Consider the following 21,000-nt stretch of genomic DNA (forward strand, 5'->3'; position numbering starts at 1 on the left):
CCAAGTCATTCGGCAACTGGTGGTTTCAAAATTCGGGGTCCAGATTGTAAAACCACCTTGCAAGCAGTTTTCGACTGATCGCGCTGCCCTCAGAGTGGTAATGGTTTTGGCGTTTTCGCAGCGATCCCATTCATCCTGCGACACGTGGCAGGGTGAGGGTTCTGAAAACCGCCCTCCATCGCAGATTAACATTCCTCCTTCTTGTCCTACGCGAAATCTTCCTCATCCGTTGGATTCAGTTGTTGCAAATCAACGGTTGTCCAGGACAGAGCAACTTGGTGGGGCAGGACAGTTAAACTTCGGGCTCTTTAGCTAGGCATCTTTCTCCTCAGCCGTCGATCTTCTTGATTTGATGGGTTGATCTATGGGTTTGGGTTTACCGGAGGGAGGCCGCGCGAAAGTTCGCGGGCTTTCCGAGGGTTAGTCTGGAGTCATGTTAGTTATTTCTTAGGCTTGAATTTTTAGAGGTAAAGCTGTACGGTGTAGCCCTTGGAGGCTTAAGCTTTTATTTCTTTTCTGTTTCTTTGACGTCGGGTGGACGTTTGTATATACTGTACACTATTTTTTGACTCAATGATATAGAAGGATCCATACTTGCTTCAGCAAAAAAAAAAGTATTAGCCAAAAGGAATTAATGAACCATGTTTTGTAAAGTGAAGGATACCAAAGGAACTTGTTTGCAATTGCGCAAACCATCATAAGCTCATTTGATCTTACTTAAAACAAACTTAAACAGTTTTATGGTTTAGTAAAATAAATTAGTACATCAATGATTACCTCATCATTGAGTGCAACAGATATTGCACGCAAACTGTCAGCTTGTGCTAAAAATTCATCAAAACCTCCATTAGCATGCAAAGACAAAAAAACTGACTTCCGCACACCAACATCTGCATCTGAGACGGCGGCAATAAGGAGCTTCTCTATAATCTGCAGCATCAGAAAAACCAATTAATAGAAACAGAAACATATTAAGATGCCATTCAATTTTAAAGGCACATCTGCTAAGGCAAAAGCAGACAAGGTTAATGTCCATGTTATCAATGTCCCAAAGATGAAGTCATTTTATAACAAAGAAGCAGGCATCAAAATTTATCATTCTATATAAAAAAAATACAAAACCAAAAATAACTTATATAATTCAAGCTATAAACAAAGAAGATCATGAAGTGTAAGTAATCCCCAGAAAATAGGTTAGATGTAGAGTAAAACCATGGTTGCAGATGATGCATGAAGATTTGAATATATTTTAATTCTGAAACCTACTTCTTCAACAAGAAGGCGCCGCCTTCCACCACCAGGGCGGCCAGTTCGGCTAGTATGTGGAGATATAGATCCAGAGAAAAAGGAATTCTCCACTAGTTTACAACAGCATATTGCAGCATCTCTTCGTGTTGCACTATCTTCATCTTCCAAGTATGGAACCACTGCATCCCTTTCAAATTCAAGAAGTTCATGACCCTGCACTCATAAGTGAAAGTTAGAAGTACCTACAATGGACAAATAGTTGTACAAGCCTTGAGGAATGTTATTTAAATCCAAGACCAGTGTAAAGCCAACCTTGAAATTGAAGTTTGCGAGAGTTTTCAATGCAAGCTGTACCAGAGAAGGACCACAAACATCTAAAACTTGATGAGGATAGATGCTAGTGTTGGCACGAGGTACTGATCCACCAGACCTTGTTATTCGATACAATGTCTTGGACAACACTACAGATATGCAGTCAAGTAACCACTCTTGTATTGTTGGCAGTAAAGAAGGTAGGCTGGAAAAATTAAAATTTTGCATTAAAAATAGATAAATACAAAAATTCAACAAAGGTTGACTAGAATTGTAAATCACCAAATGTAATACTACTGAAAATAACCACATTATGACTAGCATCTATGTTCAAATAACATGGCATGCTCACAAAAGCTAAATAATTTAGTCGAATGATACATTGATTGATCTAGGTAATTTACCTAGAAGCTATCTGATCAAGGGCTTTCACCAAGGTATCTGACAGGCCAGCAGAAAACATGGCATCCAATAAGTTGTTCCTTATATAAGGTTCCATAGCAGGACCCATAGCTTTTGCAAAACTCCCTACACATGCTAGCGCCTCCATAGAAGGCTTGCCCCTACGTGGAGTGATCTGCGAAGAAGTTGCATTTCAAAAATAAAATAAGGTTTTCACCACCTTTTCATTAGGCTCATAGAAAGAGAATTTCCTAAAAGACACTCATAACATATTACAGCATCACGTATATGTGACGTAATTGCCGGCAAATAGTTTATCAACTCTCCATCTAGGGCTCCAGCCATTTCACCAAGAGCTACAAAACCACTTGCACGTTCAGCTGGAGTGCGGAGTACTGACAGAATATGTTCCATGCATATCTGTGATGACAAACCAAAGTATAAAGATCAGAGCACATCGAATGCAGAGCAATGTGAAAAGTGAAAACTATGACAAACTCTGTAATCTTAGTCATCATGAAAAGAATACTCCATACCTTCCATTATTTCAAATAGCTTTGTCTACATTATCCAGTATAGAAATGATGAATTACAAAGTTAAACCACCTTAAGATAAGATGTGACAAAACGATCACGTTGAAAGTGAGCAATTCGAGGTAGCAGCGATGTAATGCTCTTCCGCACAAGCCGATCCTTGTGCTCACGATATTTAAAAACAATATCTGCAACTTCCTTGTACCTTGACATCATAAATTCTCCAGTATTCCTAAAATAACACCAAATTTCAAAGTTATCCAAGGTTCAATCATTTAGGGAATTTATACAGAAGCTATTAAACTGACAACATATTTAGTATTGCGACATTTGATAACAATCTCAAAGGTATGTAGATCCCATAAACAGTGATATTTTGCCCCCAGATGCTTAGAGTTGATGCAGTTCTATGAGGAAAGTAAGAATGTCCATGCACACAATGTAGCTAACAAGTATGACTAGTCCAGAGATTAAGGCATATAACTTATTCCTGCCGCTTGATTTCATGAGAACAAATACAGAATAGAATTGTGAAAATAAGAGAGCCATAAAGCACAAACTGACATGACTCACAAAGGGTTGATAATATTTGTTACCTTAGGAGCTCACCCACTGCAAGCAATGACCCATGTATGCTGTGGTGACTAGCATTCTTTCCAAGGCCGTCTTGAGTTGCTTCAAACATGCGGTAGTACCTGACATAAATAAAACATAAGAGAAGTTCCACAACAAGCAATTGTTTCAAACAAAATGATTAATCGTAGATGTACAAATCTGAAAACACATCCACATTAGCATTACACAACTTTTCAATGAAAATCCAAATAAAGGGCATCAGCTAACAGGAAGGCTTTGCAGGTCCTGAACTAAAAACAAAATAGTAAATATCGTTTCAGGGAATATCACCAAGGGTCTGGAACCACAGATCTATCAAGGGCCAAGAGGGATCAAATCTCTTGCAGTGCAAACCTTCTTGACGGTGAGGAAACTTGTTTGAAGTTTGCACCTCAAGGGATCCAAAGTTAGGATGGCTCTAGGTGGGTTTTTAAGATACAGATCTGTCAATTACTTTATTATTATTTAAAATTGACATGAAATATTTATTCAATCGATATAATGCAGTCGATGTCAGCATTACAGATGGATCTTACAATCAACCCCATATTGTGTTATACAATGTGCCTTTCAACGCAACTAATTGATGCAAAGCTCTCATTTAGTCATGTTATCCCTCATTTTGCACGAGACCTACACTAGAGAAATTCTTTCACTATGCTTGTGATTTTTATCACAAATGCAGGTTTACAGTTGATGGAGCTTTGGATGGCTTAGGGGTACACACATTCAAGGATTTGTGTGCTTGATTAGAGGGTTGTGCTTTCACTTGGTAGAGTGATGCTCATTTGATACTATGGTGTATTATTCGTGATGTAGTCATGGATATCTTGATGATGCTTTGATTGACTTGATAATTGTACATGTATACAAATGGTCAAGGACGCCTTGCACATAGAGCAAAGCTATGTGTGCTTTGAGGCTATGTTTGAAGGAGACATCCACTTTGGGAGGAATCAGGATACACATGGGATAACTACCTCATTATTTTCTCATTGCTTGACTTGTCACATTAATTGGTTATGAGATATGTTATTGTATTGTTTTCCTAGGAGAAAAACATGGAACTAGAAGATTTCGATATTATTTTATCATTGGGCATGGAAAGATTAGTGGATCTAGGAAAACAATTGTTATTTACTGTAAAATAAGGAGCTAGACTCTATTTAGAGTAGCTCTCTCCATATGTAGTAATGGTTGGATTGCTGAGGAGTCTCTCCTCTTGGAGATTTCTTCAATATCTTTTTTGGAGGCTTAATGGCAAGTTCAAGGGTTCTTTTTTATCATATGTGAAGCTATATTTTATTGCTGATTGTTGTTGGTGGATGCTAGGAGGTACTTGCAAAGACATAGTTATGAGAGGCCATAAAGAAGGGTTACTTTACCACATGTTGAATGGTTTTATATGAGAGATCATCTCCTCTTAATCCCCTTTGTTGTCATATTTCTGAATGTACGGTCTTACATCTACCATCTTGTTGAGAATTGTCGTTGGACAACACTTCATTGTAGGACTCACGCTTATAACATTGTTTGAGTGTGACACCCAAGGACCCCTCTCAGTACATTTCTTCATCATTTAACAGCACGCTAAGGCATATTGTGGCAAGTATAATAGTTCCATGTGTCTTAAATTCCATTCCTAAATTGTTTTTGTGGATTGACCCCTTGACTCCAGTAACTTGTGTGACGAGATGCTCGATTGTCCACAAACTAGACACCTCTCGTGACGATTCCAAAAAGGCAAGAGATCGAGGAAAAAAAATTCTCAAACTTTTCAACCATTGTATGCCCACGTTCCTTTAAAGAAGAGGACAAAACTGGATCCCTCATTAGAGAGGGGCATTTTTGTTGGATACAATGAGACTTCAAAGGTTTGCAGGGTTTACCTTCTAACACAGAGGAAGATGGTGATCAGGGTGGACGTCAGATTTTGAGGTGGCTAGGACCTTTAAGAGCTCTCGTGGCACAGATCCAGCAATGGAAGACGATCAGGAGTGTGAAGCTCCAAGTTGAGCAGCAACCAACATCAGGGGCACAGCCTTCAAACCAAAAGGAGAAGCGAGATGTTCCTTCGATCTCTATCAGGAGGAGGAAGATGGGCTAAGCAAACATTGAGAGATGTTGAAGAGCATGTGGAGGTTCCTAGCAGCAATTTCTAGGAGAATAGTGTTGAAGAATGTATTATGTAACTAGTGTCGATCTTCATAATTGTATTTAAGGCATGATGTAATATATTTGTCAAAAGAAAGAAAAAGAAATTTTATTATAAAAGAAATTGACTTATTAAAGCATGGGTTTCATGCTTGGGTCAATGGTTTATAGGTCAAAGCCTCCATTGTAGGCTTCTAGGGTTTATGTCAAGTGTCCTTGTCCATGTCATAATGTAATAGACCCTTCTTGGGCATTGTCAATCAAGAAACAAATTTATTTTTATGTAAATTAGGTCATTTAGGCCTCCTCCACCAAGTCGGCCTCAACCTGGACAAGTCGGCCTAATTAGAGAGGCAAAAACCACTATAAAAGGACAGCAACTCGACTCATTTGGAAGACATCCACAACAAGTTCGATCTGTAGTTGCTGGAGGCAGAAAAGGGGTGTGAAATTCAAGGAAGAGGAAGGAAACCCTAGCGAAGGAGAAGGAAGTCTTTGTCAAGCATAAGAAGTCGATTTTTTTCTCTCCTTGTCTCACACATGCGAAGTTGTTGGGTTGTTGGAAGGGCCGAAATTGCAGTACTGTAGCTGGGCCGAAATTTTGAAGTAGCTGGGGGTCGAAATTTTGGATTGTTGTTGGGTTGAAGTTGTTGGACAAGAAGAAACCACTGGAGTTTGTTGAATTATCTTGGAAGGCTGACTTGTTGGAGGAGGAAGGTTTTTTGTTAGGTCTAAGGTCTTGGTCTATCTCAATTGATTAGTGGAAGAGTATGATTGGATTTTCCCCTAGAGATGGGTTTTAGCCCTGGCTGAGTGCCTACATGATACATCTGGTGCCGATGATCTTCATGTTTTGATTTGATGATTGCTTGATGAAAAGAAGATAAAAGGAGAACATAAAGAAGATAATAAAAATACAAGAATAACACAAGTAATTATCAACATAAGAAAATATTTCTACCTTTCTGATTTTCTAACATGGTGTAAGAGCTAAGGTGAAGAAGGAAGAAAAAGGTAGCTTGAAGATCTACTGAAAGGGTCAAAGGAAAGGATCATATAAGAGGAAGGTCTACTATCTATATCAAGAAAAGAAGACATGACAATGAAGTCTGAAAACAAGCTAGAAGGAGCCACCAACTACAGAGCATGGAAGAAGAGGATAGATCTTATTCTCGCTAAGCATAAAGTTTTGGATCTTGTTCAAGGAAAAGTCAAGAAACCTACAGATGATGCAGGAAAGGAGAAGTTCAAGGACACTGATATCTTGGCCATGAATACGATAATAGATGGAGTAAAGGACAATCTAATCCCATACATATCCAACATAGATTATGCTCAAGAAATGTATGAAGCCCTCTCCAAGTCGTTCACCATCAAGAATATTGGTCAAATAGCTAGTCTCAAGAATTAACTAAGAACAATAAAAATGACAAAAGATGATATTGTTTCATCATATATTGTAGGGTTCTCTAAAATAAGAGATGAATTCCAAGCGATTGATGAAGTTATACCTAAAAAAGAACTCGAGATCGCTGCACTACTAGGTCTATTGAAGTCTTGGAGCTCTTTTGCATCAGGAATTAGCAGTTGGAAGGATACACCAACCTTTGAACAAATGTAGAATGCATGCAATCAAGAAGAATCTCGCGTCTCATTAGTAAATAACAAGGAGGACAAAGAAGACAACACTTCAAATGCCTATTATGCTCATCACAAGAAGAAGGGAACATACAAAAAGTTCAAAGGACCAAGGAAGAAAGTTGTCCTATCCAAGATTGAATGCTAAAATTGTCATAAGATGGGTCATTACAAAAGTCATTGTCCTGAAGATCCAAGGAATAAGAAGAGAGAAAGAGAACATGCAAATGTTGTTGATGAAGCTCCACCAAAGAACAACAAGACTAAAGAATCTGAAGTCAAAGATCTATTTTCTATATACTCTTAAGGATATTGTCCCTTGCATATCCTTCCACTTTAAGCTCTACAATGTTTTCTTTTATGTCTTGATTTCTAGAGTTTGTAGATCTAATATATCTTGTTAGAACATTTTTTGGATTGTTTGAGTTGTAGGTATCCCTCGGAAAGACTAGATTAAGAGGGAGTGTTCACCACTCTACCAAAAGATAAGTATATTGTTCTTTGTTTCAGCTTTCATGTTTGGTTTCCTCCTCACATCAAGATTTGTTTGTATTATATATTAATAACCTTTTCTTTATATTTTCCTTAGAAGGAAAGTTTGCTCAATACATAAAGGTTATGGAGGAAACTTCAAAGGAAAGACTTGAATCATGAAAGAAGTTCTGCCACAAAGGAAGCCCTTCAAGAATTGATGTCCTACAAGGTTTGTTAAAGAACAACTCAAGGTATGTCATAATATTTGTTGCGAGGCTTTCTTCATACAAAAGGTATGATCTTTTTTTGCTAAAGCAAGCGTAGGTCCTTCTATTTCAATTCAAATTAAGGATACATAATATACAAAAGGTGCGCAAATGCCCAGACTACAGCAAAGCCCAAGCTTTGGGCCTACAGTCCAAGCCTCAGGCCCACAAACCAAGCCACGAGCTCACAAACCAAGCCTCGGGCCCACAAACCAAGCCTCGGTCCCAAACAAGGCTATTCGATCATACCCCACAGATGTAACGAACCAGGTGAATATCGGGTGAGCAACATGCTCACACTATAAGCCAAAAACGGACCCGAAAAAATAATAAAAATTATAATCCATATTGGGTCCGAATGGATTGATAACCTTCGGGCACTTTATCCGCCCGAAATGCACCAGATGCCAGCAACGTCCAAAATCGTCTCCAACGAGCACGGAGCTTAACTACGCTTTCGAACCCGAAGTCATATAGAGTCCAATCTGAAATACATTTTGGGTCTGAATGGAGGGTTAACCACCGAGCAGTTTGTTGCGCGAAATGAATTACATTTCCGTGATTACGCTGACCTACCCACTCTTTAGTGAAGTTCCCGGCACTAAACCTTAGAAGGCTTTGAAGCCTTGTTCTGTTAAAAGTTTCTTGCCTGTTAAACTTCCGACTTGTTCTGTTGATAGTTTCAACCTGTTAAACTGATAACTGTAGAATTCCAATAAACAAAGTAAACCCTTGTGTTCACTTTTGATCTTCTGCTCAATTTTTTCCTCATGCTAACTAAAAAATCCTCTGAACATGCAGAACACCCTGCTTATACCTCATCCTGCTTTCTTCCTCTGTTCTGGTAGATCTCCCTGTCTGCAGATGCCTGTTTGTGGCACTCATCCCTTAAACGGCCCTGAGGAGTGTCTGTCCATTCATATATTTTATTGCTCTTGGCACAAAGAACGCCCTGATTAGCCATAATATCCGCTAATTTGTTGGCAGTTCGTCGTACATGAGTGAACCTAAGGGTTCTCATGGTGCGTATGTGGGACTGAATAAGATGATAAACTTGCAGTAATCTCTAGTGTTTTGAAACTTTGTCTGGCTCTGAGCCATTACATGTTTTCTTGACTGAGTTGATTATCAGTTCAAAATCAGCTTCAATTATGGTATTATGTAAGTTTAGGTCCTTTAAGATTCCTAGGCATTGCTCCAAGGCCATGAGCTCTACCATATTGTTAGTGGCTTTACCCAGATGATTATGAAAGATGGTTTTTATTAATCCCTGGTCATCTCTTATTACTCCATATCCAGCAATGCCAAGGTTTCCTTTTAAGGCCCCATCAATATTGCACTTCATATATCCAGGAGGGGCGGTTTCCAGAGATCCTTATCAGCTGATATATGACTAACATTCTTGGTTGTACCCTGGGGGAAGAGCCCTTGAAGGCCCAACTGGATCAGAATCTGCCTATCCTGTTCATGAGGTTGGTTCTTAGGGGAGGTTTTTATAAGGCTACCAACAGTCTCTTTAATCTGTCCTAAGATCTGATCCATAATGCTCTGGGCAGAACCACTCTTGTTCTTGAAGATTCTATTGTTGCATTCTTTCCATACATCCCAAATCAGAAAGCCAAGAACTAGTTCCCAAGCTTTGTTGAGAATCTCATTAGCAGAGAAATTACTCCTCCAATTCCTCAAAGTGCTTTTGATGCTGCCAATGTCCCTGTCAAACTGTTTGAAGATTGTAGGTACCCAATTCCATAAGATAGAAGTGAAAGGGCATAGGTTGAAAAGGTGTTCCATAGTTTCTTCTTGTAAATTGCAAAGCTGACATCTTGATGGCCCAATTACCCCTCTTTTCCTCAGGTTTTCCCAGGTTAAAATCTTTTTGTGTTGCACCAACCACATGAACAGTTTGATTTTCATCCAAATTTTATTCTTCCATAGGTCCTTCCAGACCCTATCAGGGTTTGGAAAGTCAAGCCCAAGGGCTATTCGCTTGGCCTCTTTAAGGTTGAAGTTCCCTTCATTGTTTCTGCCTGATCTCAGTTGGTCAGAAGAGGTTGAAATCAGAATCTTTCTCTATTCCAAGATAGCTGTGAGGTTTTGGATGGTGAGCCATTCAACAGAACTGAGAAGCTTGAGGTGGAGACAAGGGCCATTGCCCATCTTATCCAGTTATGGTCAAAGCCATATGCCTTTAGAACTTCCCTGATGTAAGCCCAACTAAGCTTGTCATAAGCCTTTTCAAGATCAAGTTGTATTATCATGCCTGGCTGCTTATTAGTCTTCAAAGAGTGGATCACTTTGTGAGCTTGAATGATATTATTTAGAATTTGTCTACCTTCCACATATCCCGTTTGCTCCTCAGACACTAGAGTTGGAAGAAGGGGCTTGAGCCTATTTGCAATTATTTTGGAAATGATTTTGTATACCACATTGCATAATGCTATGGGTCTGAATCTATCTGGTGTCATAGCATTTTCCTGCTTTGGAATCAAGGCTATGAAAGAGTTGTTAAGCGCTTTCAAAACAGTTTTGTTTTTCCTTGAGTCCTCTCCCACCTCCAAAATGTCTTGCATGACTACGTTCCAGCATGCTTTGAAGAAGTCAACATTGAAACCATCCGGGCCAGGAGCTTTCCCATTTTGCATTTCTTTGATAACTTCACTGACCTCTTGTTCACTCACTGGCCTATTAAGATTATAATTATCTTCTCTTGTCACAAGCCTAGGAATGTGTTTAGTGAAGTCATTAATAAAATGTGATCTATCTACGAGGGGCTCCTCTGCTATGCCTTGGAAATGTTGAACCAGAGCAGATTCAATCTCTTTGTGAGTATTGAGTTGTTTTCCTTGCGTATCTTTTAGTTTTAGAATCTTGTTATGAGATCAATGATCCATTGTGGATTTGTGAAAAACCCTTGTATTCATGTCTCCTTCCTTTAACCATTGAACTCTAGATTTCTGTTTCCAAAAGATTTCCTCTTGCTTACATAAGCCTTCCCCTTTCTGATGGAACGACTCAGCTTGCTTCTTACCCTCCTCGGTGAATCCCTTTGTGATGAGCTCCTGGTTAATTTCCTGAAGCTTTCCTTCAACTATTTTTTTTACTTCGAAGATATTGCCAAACTGATTCTTGTTCCAATCTTTAAGCCTGAGTTTGATGTGTTTCAGCCTCCACTGCAGAATGAACATTTTAGTACCCTGAACATTCAAATCTTTTGTCCACCATTTTTCTATATTGTTGTTGAAGTTCGGGTGGGTTAGCCAAAAAATTTCAAATCTGAAAGGTCTATTTCTTAGCATTCCTATAAAGGATGCTTCTAATTGAATGGGCCAGTGGTCCGAGCCTCCAAAAGGGAGAATCATAGCAGACAAGTCAAGGCCTAAGAGGATAAGGTCCTCAGAGATGTGATGAATCTATCAAGTTTAGAGGCCACCTGAGCAACCCCTCCCCTTTTATTGCTCCAGGTGAAGATTCCATTGGAGGTTTCTGTATCTACTAACTTCATGTTGGCAATGAAGTTCTGAAAAGCTACGGAATCTCTGCCTAGAGATCTAGTCCCTCCTTTTTTTTCCGAAAGAGATTTGATCATATTGAAATCCCCTCCCAGAATCCATGGGATACCCATATGTCTTACTCTTAGCTCCTCCAGAGATGTTAGAAGCTTGAATTTATCTTCAAGCTTTTGAGGACCATAGACATTCGTGATTAGATAAACTTCCTTGTCCCCTAAAGGTTGGATGACCACTGAAAGGTAGTTTCTGGATGCTTCAGCATCTAGGATTCCAAGTTTTTGAGGGTTCCACATTGTAAGAATTCATCCTACTGCGTTGTCTGCTTTAACCTCTAGATATCCATACTTAATAAGCCACTTGTTGTGTATCTCTCTTATTTTATCTACAGAACATTTTGTTTCCTGGATAAAAACCAAATCTGGTTTTTCTTCCTTCATTCTATTGCTGAGATTCCGTTGTTTCCTTTTACTTCCTAGACCCCTAATATTCCATGTTGTAAGCTTCATTAAGAAAGATTTGTAAAAGAGTAACTAGTTAGGTCTCTCATCTTACCTAAGTTTATCATGAGTTTTCCACATTCCATCAGCAGCTCATTTTGTCTTTTTCTTCCTCTTTTTCTTCTTGGATTCTTGGGAGCTTGTCCCTCTGTTGCCTACATAGTTTTGACCCCTCCGTTATCCTGACTATCATGGTTTCTTTTTACTCCAGAACCCTTTGCCTAAGTTCTCCAGAGGAAGAGTTGTTGTACTGTGTTAAATTCCTCTTGAGGTAGTGAGTCCACTCCTCTAGTAGTTCCTTCCTCCAGGAACTTTTCTAAATCGAGATGTTCCCTTTCTAGTATGTCCTGCAGTTCATGTTCCTCCGTTCCTACTTCGCTTGAGGTCATTTCTTGGTCCCTATCAAGTTCCATCGTGCTGGGCTGATCCTCCTTTTGTTGATTTTGGTCGGATCTATCCTCCATGCTGTCCTCCTTTTCCTTCTCTACTGGATTGTCCTTCAAAACTTGTTTCGCTTTCTCCTCCCCTTCTTCTTCTTCTAATATCTTGAACTTATTATGACTAGGCTGTTTTTCCTCATAGATTTTTTTTTTGTTCTTTCTTCCTCCTTTTCCTTTGCCTCCCACTTTGGTAAAGCTTTTAGTCTCTTTACCTGAGGTTGCTTTGAAACTGCTCTCCATCTTATTTAAAGGACAGTCTCTAAAGAGGTGCCCGTGTTCATGGCATTTGCGGCATCTGAAGGGTATATGCTCGTAATCCACCGCCTACACCCAATCTTCATCAAAAACTTCTAGAATTATTTCATCCGGCAAAGCCCTAGAAAGGTCCATTTCCACGCATATTCTGGCAAAGGAGGTATATTTCTTGCATAGTGTGGCCTCTGATATTTTTATAAAATGCCCTAGCTTATCACCTATGGCTTTTAGTGATTCCAACAGCCAATAATCTAGAGGTAAGGAATAAAGTCTTATCCATACCAGCACCGAAGTAAATGTTTCTTGCTTCGAGCGAAGTTCATCACCCAAGGTCGCATATAGAGACCTGCAGCCGCATAGAAGTAGGGTCCTCCTTCAAATATTTTGTCCTTATCCTCAAGGTTAGTAAACACAACTGTGAAGAAACCCTTGGATCCAAGGTGCAGATCTATGTCTCCCTTAGGTTTCCAATGGTTCTTTATCCACGTGTGAGTGTCTTCTTCGTAGGCCATAACCCCATGAATTTGCAAATCACTGCATAACTTGCCATGTGCTCCCTGTGCGTCTGTAGGGCTGGGTCACTCAACACCACTCGGGGTGTAATGGGAGCCTTGGGTTTACATGGTCCTGTCTGAATTCTGGGGTCAACTTTCTGACTATCTACTTCTATACGTTTGTCCCTTCTGACTTCCTCCTGCGTTTCTGCCATACTCTGTGCTCTGTTGTTTACCTGTTTTCCTCTTTCTGTATACCCAGTTTCCACTTCCATGGGCTTCTTGAAACGATTAGAGACTACATGACTGTCGGAGGGAGCAGAACTCCCCCCTTCTCGCCCCTCCATGGTACCCAACTCCAGTATTCTACTTCAAACCCTAGTTCTGCGTGTTTTCCTTCCTCTCCCCAGTCTTAGAGTCCGGTCTCATACAAAAGGTATGATCATTCTTCTTTCCAAATTTGCTTTACATTACTAACATCGTTATATCTAGGGTTTTGAATCTTAAAGATTCTTGTTAGGGTGATTAATCATTAGATTGAATCTACCCTCGTTATACTATCATTTGATCATTCTTGTGAAACCCTAACCCTTAGGGTTCACTATAAAAACCTAGCCTCTTGTCGTTGAGGGTGTGTCAATAATTAGGGAATGTTGATGAAGTCTAGAAATCCTATTTTTTTGAAGTTTAGGGTTTTGATAATGTTATGGTAAAAACCCTAGTCCTTTAGGGTTTGTTGTTAATGTCTAAATGAAACCCTAGATCTTTAGGGTTTGGTAAATTAGGGTTTATAAGCAAAACCCTTGTAATAGTTATAGTAAGATCCTAGGAATGAAACCCTAGGTATATATTTGTCTGTTTGATCAAAACCCTAGCCTGAATTGTTCGATGTATTGATTTTGGACTTACCTAGTAGATATTGTTGTGAACTGCCAATGCAGGATTATGAAATCCTAGATATGTATATGCGAGTATGCTAACTTAATTGTTGATACTCATGTTTTAGTTTGTGAAATCTAGGGTTTGCAACAAACCCTAGTAGAGTCTAACATGTAATTTTAAAAGCATATTGTTGAGACCTTAGATGTATAGTACTAAGATTGGATTGTTATTTGATTGAATCTAAGGCTTTGTGTCTCAAAGATGGAGTCTAGGATTTATGACAAAACCCTAGCAAGAAGTCGAAGTCTAGTATGTAAAAAGACAAGACCCTTGCTAATTATGAACCTATTTAGGTATCTGATGTCTAAAGTTTGAATTGCAATGATATGATTTTGATATACTTAACTTCATGCTTCTATATATATGTATTTGGTTGTACTTGCTATTAAATTTTTGCAGGTACATAATCTTCAAGATGTTAAAAATGATCATAATGATGAGCATGATGAAGGACGCTATAAGAATGATGATAATCGAAGTTGACCTTGATGCCATGAGAAAAAAATGAAGCCTTGAAAGGATGAAGTTACTTTGATATTATTTAAGAAGGAAGTTTTTGATCCCCCGAAGTTGAGAGGGAGCTTGGATAGAAGAAAAGGTATATCTCCCCAGTTGAGAGGGAGGGCATATTATGACAGTGATAATGAATACCTTAAAGAAAGAATGAAACTACAGATGGATGTTCCTGAAAAAGAATTGAGAAGTACTGAGGCAGTGTTTGGTGCTACTGAGAAGTGAAAGAAGAAGAAACTTCTGACAAGTTGTATCTGGATAACTTGATGATTGAGGACCCTGAAGGTTTGTGTTTACTTGTATATATTTGAAAGTTTATTATTGATTGGGGTTATGATTGTGCAAGATCTCTCTGTAAAAAGATTGAACATTTGAAAAAGTTTATTATTGATTGGGGTTATAATTGTGCAGGATCTCTCTGTAAAAAGATTGAACATTTGAAGCATGCTTGGAGTGATGGATATATATCTGATTTAGTTGAAAAGGAGAGATGAAGCATCTTGTGGCAACAAGATGCTTAGGAGGACATCTAGTCGGCCTATGTGTTGATGTCTATGTGTTGATGTGTTGATGTTGATGTTGATGTCTAGAGGGTGGCATTGGTCATGGCACTCTGACCTTGGATACACACCTAGATCCTTGGGTTGGTGTTAGAGCTTAAAATCCTCATAGTACCAAAAGTAGCTAAAGCTTGAACATTGTCCCACCCAATTAGAGTACCCTGGTCAGGTATCTAATCTGTAGCACTGTGTGTGCTATGAACTCTTCATACAGTATATCATTTTGATATCTTCCATGTACCTCTGTATCTGGATACCCCCCTATGGATACCCCCCTAGTTAAGAGGCAGTATTGAAGAATGTAACTAGTGTCGGTCTTCATAATTGTATTTAAGAGTCGTGATGTAATATATTTGTCAAAAGAAAGAAAAAGAAATGGCCTTATTAAAGCATGGGTTTCATGCTTGGGTCAATGGATTATAGGTCAAAGCCTCTATTGTAGGCTTTTAGGGTTTATGTCAAGTGTCCTTGTCCATGACATGATGTAATAGACCCTTCTTGGGCAGTGTCAATCAAGAAACAAATTTATTTTTATGTAAATTAGGTCATTTAGGCCTCCTCCACCAAGTCGACCACAACCTAGACAAGTCAGCCTAATTAGAGAGGCAGAAACCATTATAAAAGGGCAGAAACTCGACTCATTTGGAAGACATCCACAACAAGTTCGATTTGCTGTTGTTGGAGGCAGAAAAAGGGTGTGAAATTCAAGGAAGAGGAAGGAAAACCTAGCAAAGGAGAAGTCTTTCTCTCTCCTTGTGTCACACATGCAAAGTTGTTGGGTTGCTAGAAGGGCCAAAATTGTAGTACTGTAGCTGGCCGAAATTCTGAAGTAGCTTGGGGTCGAAATTCTAGATTGTTGTTGGGTTGACGTTGTTGGATAAGAAGAAACTACTAGAGTTTGTTGAACAATGTGTGGCACATAGAGTTGAGGCCTTGTTAAGCTTTGTAGCTCGAAAGGTACATCCAGTCTTCTGTCTTGACTACAAGGACCTTGATTTGACTCTTTAGGAGCTTGCATGTGACATGCACAGTGTGCAAGTGATTTCACGCATGTGAATGTGTTACATGTGCCATGCATGAGATGTGCATGTAAAGCAAGCTAAATTAATGACTTGTAATTGAGTTAAAGTAGAGAAAGCTAAAGATATGATAGTTACTTAAAGTAAAATCACTTATTGTCAGTTAACTTGAGCTAATTTTGATCGTCAATCTTAACTCATGAAAGTGAGCCTAAGTTTTGAGACTAAGACACAACAACAACACAAGATTAAGAGAGGCTTCTCAGTGAGCGTGTGTTGGCTCTGAGAGAGTGCAATGAGACTAGTGATCAGTTTTGTAATATGTATTTTCTCAATTGGGCCATTATCCCAAGATGGGAGCCCAAGTAAATTCTAGGATTAATTTACTAATGAAGTATTATTGATTAGGCAGAAATTTGTTTGCGTATGTGATTCAGATCAAGTTTTTGCTTCCGCTATATTTTTTATGTTAGGAATCTCATTGTGTATTATTTCAGTTAATAATTGTTGGGAACCTAATACTAGGTGTTGGGTTCGTATTGAATCGTCGGAGCCAAGTTCGCTAGGATCATACAAGCGGGAAATTTTTCAAGGCTGCAAGATGTTTGTTCGGGCTAAGGATTCGTAATACAGGCAAGAAATTTTTTTTAAGAGCAAAACAATCATAAAGGGGACAATTTTTTTAAAGTTTTTTTTTTTAAAAGAAAAGGGGCCTGTGGTGGTGGCCAACAGCCCAGCCAGCCAGCCGTCGAGGCAGTCAACAACCAATCGATCGGCCGACACATGACGGGGACGAGGTCAGTGTTCCGCAGTGTTTCAAAGACAAACTCAAACTGGCATGTCAGTTGTGGAGCTAGCACCATGCATGCAGTGAAAGGGGTTGGATGTGTCAGATTCCAACTAGAGCCATGACGATTTTTTAAGGTGACAAGAATGTTGTTTGTTCCAAGGTTGATGGCACACGTGCTCTTCGTATCAGCCTTGCAAGATGCTACATATAGAATTTTTTTCGGAGATGGACAGATGCTTCTATATTTAGAGGGAGCGACCTTGAATGTAATTGTAGTGCTTGGCATCAAACAAGGGTAGTCATACAAGTTGTTGGGATAGCTTGTGGGTATATCTAAGGGGATCTTGGATATAGGAACAGTGTCAGTTGTTGAGAGGGAACAGGTGGCGAGGAAGAGTGATTCTTCAGGAACTGCTAGGAGCCTCAACTGGTATCATAGTATTCAAAATTGGTCGATTCATTAGGCCAAGCCACCGAACCAATTAAAAAGTTGGGTTATCTTAGCAGACCCCCTGGTTTTTTACTCTGACTTGGCATAAACCGGTCGATTTATTGCCAAGCTGGCTACAGACCCCATAGAATGCGGTTTTGTGAGTCTTGAAGCGGTTTTGAGGAAAACTTGGGGTTGTTTCCCTCCAAAAACAAGCCCTCAAAGAAAAGCATGCCTCCCCTCTCATTTTCCTCACACATCTCAACCCTAGCAATGCTGGAAATCAATGGTAATGTTAAATTTTTAAAGTAAAAGTGACATTTCCTTTATCTTTCATTTTCATCATTTTACTAAATTTTTAACATTACCATGAAATGACTCATCATAAATGTGACATTTCCTTTATCTTTCATTTTCATCATTTTACTTAAATTTTTAACATTACCAAGAAATGACTCAAGATGTTTGACAGTGGTTTCAATCATTGGATTTCACCTCGAGAAACTAGAATTTTAGATTTCACTCAAAATTCAACGAACTTAATGGTTTCCACGATTTCATGGTTTGGGAGTTTGCAATGTTTCCATTTGATTTTGTCATGTGTGAGGGTATGAGATTGGCATTTGATTAAGAGCATGAAGTCCTTTAAGTACCTTAATGTTGGTGGCATTAATTGTTGAACTTTGTTGATGTTGACGATACTGATTGTTGAACTTCTCTACTATGGCCTTAACAAAAATGTACCCTTCACTCAAAGGAAAATAATTGGTTAGGAATGCTAAGTTTTTTCTACCACATTATAAGTTTGAGGAGATGAACCCTTCACTCAAACCAAAATCATTGGTTAGGCATGTTAAATTTTTCCAATTTCTATCATATTATAAGGTTGAGCAATCCAAGTCTGAAGACTTTGAACTGGATGATGTTTATGTATCTCTTGTTGATGATCCCATTTCTAGTAGCGTTGAATCAATGATGAGTTTCATGAGTGATCATGTTGATCAATGATTTGCAGTTTTGATGTCTAGTTTTGTTGCTACTAACTACCAATACTACTGAGGTTGCAGAGAAGTCTTAGGAGTCCTCAAACTCTAAGCCAAATTATTTATGTAGCTCATGTTGATGATTTTGTTAACCACTGAAATACACTTGAAGACTCCATGCCCAAGGGTATTTCAAAGCATTTTTGCATTTGCAGAGTTCCAGATTCCATCAGGGCTTCTAAGCCCCTTCTTTCTATTTTTCTTCAATGTACTCAAATTCCGCAACCCTACGGGGATATTGTAAATGTGATGCTAGCATGATGAAATAAAACCATGTAACAAGCCTAGGTAGCTTAGGAGTTTGCTACCAAGTGATTTCAATCTAGAGAGTTTTTTCACTTAATTAATTATTTGTGTTTTTCAGTGCTTAATAATTAATTGAGTTTTTTCCCCATATATACCCCAAAGTTGGAGTGTGGTTTGATGGTAAGGCCTTAAGTGAGTCCTAGTGTATAGAGTCTATGAATATTACCATGTTAGGTCACTTGTAAAATTTTGCAGAATTTGATTAGGTCTAGGTGTCATTTTTTAAATTATTAAAACTTCACGCAAGACGGAATTATTAATAAATTTTTTATGTAAATTATAATAAGTGTTGTCTAGAGAAGTTGTCGGGGTGTGAGTAATCAAAATTAGACCTCAACACCTCAACTTTCTACAAAGACACACTTCAAGGGTGAAAAATCATTTATACACCCTCAAAACCCACTTTTTCCAAGTCTAGGGGAAAATGTGGCAATAAAATAACCCATAAATAAATATAGTGGAGAAAAATAAAAATTCCCACATGTTAGAATGATGTGGAAATGAAGTGGAATTTCACCTAGAGAAAAAGTCAAGTTCAAAAGTGATGTGGACTCCACCTATAACCAAGAATCAAGGAAATAACATGTGCTCAAATTGCAAATTGAATTCTCTAGAAGGGACTAGGAGTTCTCCAGCAACTCCCATTTTTTTAGGAAGGGATTTCGAGTTACAAGATTGAGTTAGGAGTTTGGTGGGGATGAGATTGGATTCACTTTGAAATGAGGTGGAGAGTGGTCTCCTACCACTCCACTTCATCTACACACATGTTCCCCTCTTCTCCAACGAGTTCCTCAATCAAGGATTGCACAGATCATATAGGAGAGTTTGAATTGCATGGAAGGGATCTTGGTTGGTGCATTGGGATTATCTACTATGCCACTTGGAAAGGAGTAATTTCTCTTTGAGCTCTTTGTAAACTCCCGTCAAAGATCCAAGTCCTCATTCCATTAGAGGGCTTCTTCATTTTAATAAAATAAAAAAGTTTCTTTGAGGGAGCTTGATGATTACCCTCTTGGCATCCCAGCCCTCTCTCTTGGGAGAGAATCCTTTGCATGTGTGTGATCTGAATTTTTGCTTAAGTAGATTTAATTTTCTGCAATTTTAGTTTCATTTCTCACATGTCATATAGATCTAACAATCTCACACTTTTAATTGGGCTACTTTGATAACTCAATTTCTTACTTTTCATTGTTCTTTTGGGGCATTTTAGATCTGATTTTGCAGCTGATATAACTCATTTTCTTGCTGATATATGTTTCCTCTCATTGCTTATTTCATAGTTTTTACTCGTGATCATGTTCACATGCTAATGTCGCTCCATATCTCATGTTAATTTGTTGATTTTAACACCAAATTTGCAGCCATCTTTTAACATCATTTAAGTTTCATTTTATCAGTTTATGATTAGACATGTGTGTTCATCACTACTCTTATAATTTCTCGTTAGTGAACCAACAGGCATGATTAGACCCCCATCAATGGCTAAAGATCATCTCAAACTCAATCTGTGCAAGTTTCTAGAGCATTCTCACATTTCTGAATTATTTCCCTTTAATTAATTGATTTCCCTAAGTTAGACTTAGGTATTTATATCTATCAATTAATTTAATTTAGTTGTCTCTAGGTGTTTTCTCCCGAAACCTTTTCTAGGTATTGGAGATCTTGTGCTTCTGAGCCTCTCTGACCAAAGTTGAGACTACAACCCCTGTTTGATGCTACAAAAGCTAACACTCCCTCTTAGCAAGGAAGGTGTTCTCTTTGTCTTCACTTGTGACATCTTCCCTCACGCTACTAATGTTTGGACAATCTACCACTACCCACCAAGCCACTGCGCATACTCTGATTCATCTACCACTCTATAGTTGAACCACCCTACATCTATGCTGCTACTGACCCTGCATTGTACTCCTATGTTGTTGCCAACACTGCTTTGCACTGCAACTAATCTCAAGTTGTTGTTGTTCCTACAACTACTACAATTGACAACAAAAACTCTAAATCAACTGTGTCATGGGACTGGCTCTACAACTGTCTCCTAAATCTCTGACTGCAACTAGCCTCTACAATGTCCACTAAGTAATTGTCTGCGCTGCAACTGCTTTGTGCCCCTCAGCATGTGACTGCAACTAGCTCTGCATTGTCCCTCAAGATCTGACTTCGCCATGTTGAACATTGATCCATCTGGTACTGAAAATTGTGGGCCCTTGTAGCAAAGGTAATGATCCATGCAAGGAAACACTTGTCTAATGTTAGCCTCTATGGATCTTTCCCAAACCTACAACTCTGACACACTACACTACTCCATCTGGAGGTATAGCTGATATCACCCTGCATTATTAATTTATTACTACGCAACTCCGATCATACACTGTTGAATCCTCTGCGCTACTATTTTTGTGCTGCCACTCCATTGTACTGCACCTGTGTTGTTGCCATCATTGCAATTGTGTACTGATCACCTCAGATCCTGAAGTACTAAGCTTCCATGGGCCTGCTCCCTCTGAAGCTAGACTCCCTCAGAGTCTCGATCTCCCTCTGAAACAGAACTGGGAAATCCCT

General features: G+C 38.9%; 1 protein-coding gene across 15 annotated transcripts in view; it reads right to left on the bottom strand.

Annotated features, from left to right (window-relative positions):
- LOC149263928 (serine/threonine-protein kinase TOR-like) overlaps positions 1-21,000 on the bottom strand; it is a 489,849-nt gene that overhangs the window by 460,728 nt on the left and 8,121 nt on the right. For all 15 annotated transcript variants that reach the window (XM_089426946.1, XM_089426940.1, XM_089426951.1 and 12 more), the window contains exons 5-11: positions 3,093-3,191; positions 2,569-2,728; positions 2,239-2,382; positions 1,965-2,137; positions 1,561-1,765; positions 1,267-1,461; positions 778-930 (exon numbers count right to left, since the gene is read on the bottom strand). In XM_089426946.1, the coding sequence (XP_089283072.1) occupies positions 778-930; positions 1,267-1,461; positions 1,561-1,765; positions 1,965-2,137; positions 2,239-2,382; positions 2,569-2,728; positions 3,093-3,191 (1,129 nt within the window). The remainder of the gene's footprint in view (positions 1-777; positions 931-1,266; positions 1,462-1,560; positions 1,766-1,964; positions 2,138-2,238; positions 2,383-2,568; positions 2,729-3,092; positions 3,192-21,000) is intronic.

This window comes from Pinus tabuliformis, chromosome 6 (assembly GCF_031772625.1).
Source record: "Pinus tabuliformis cultivar Carrire ecotype Pingquan chromosome 6, CPIR1, whole genome shotgun sequence".
In the NCBI taxonomy this organism is placed as follows: Eukaryota; Viridiplantae; Streptophyta; class Pinopsida; order Pinales; family Pinaceae; genus Pinus; species Pinus tabuliformis.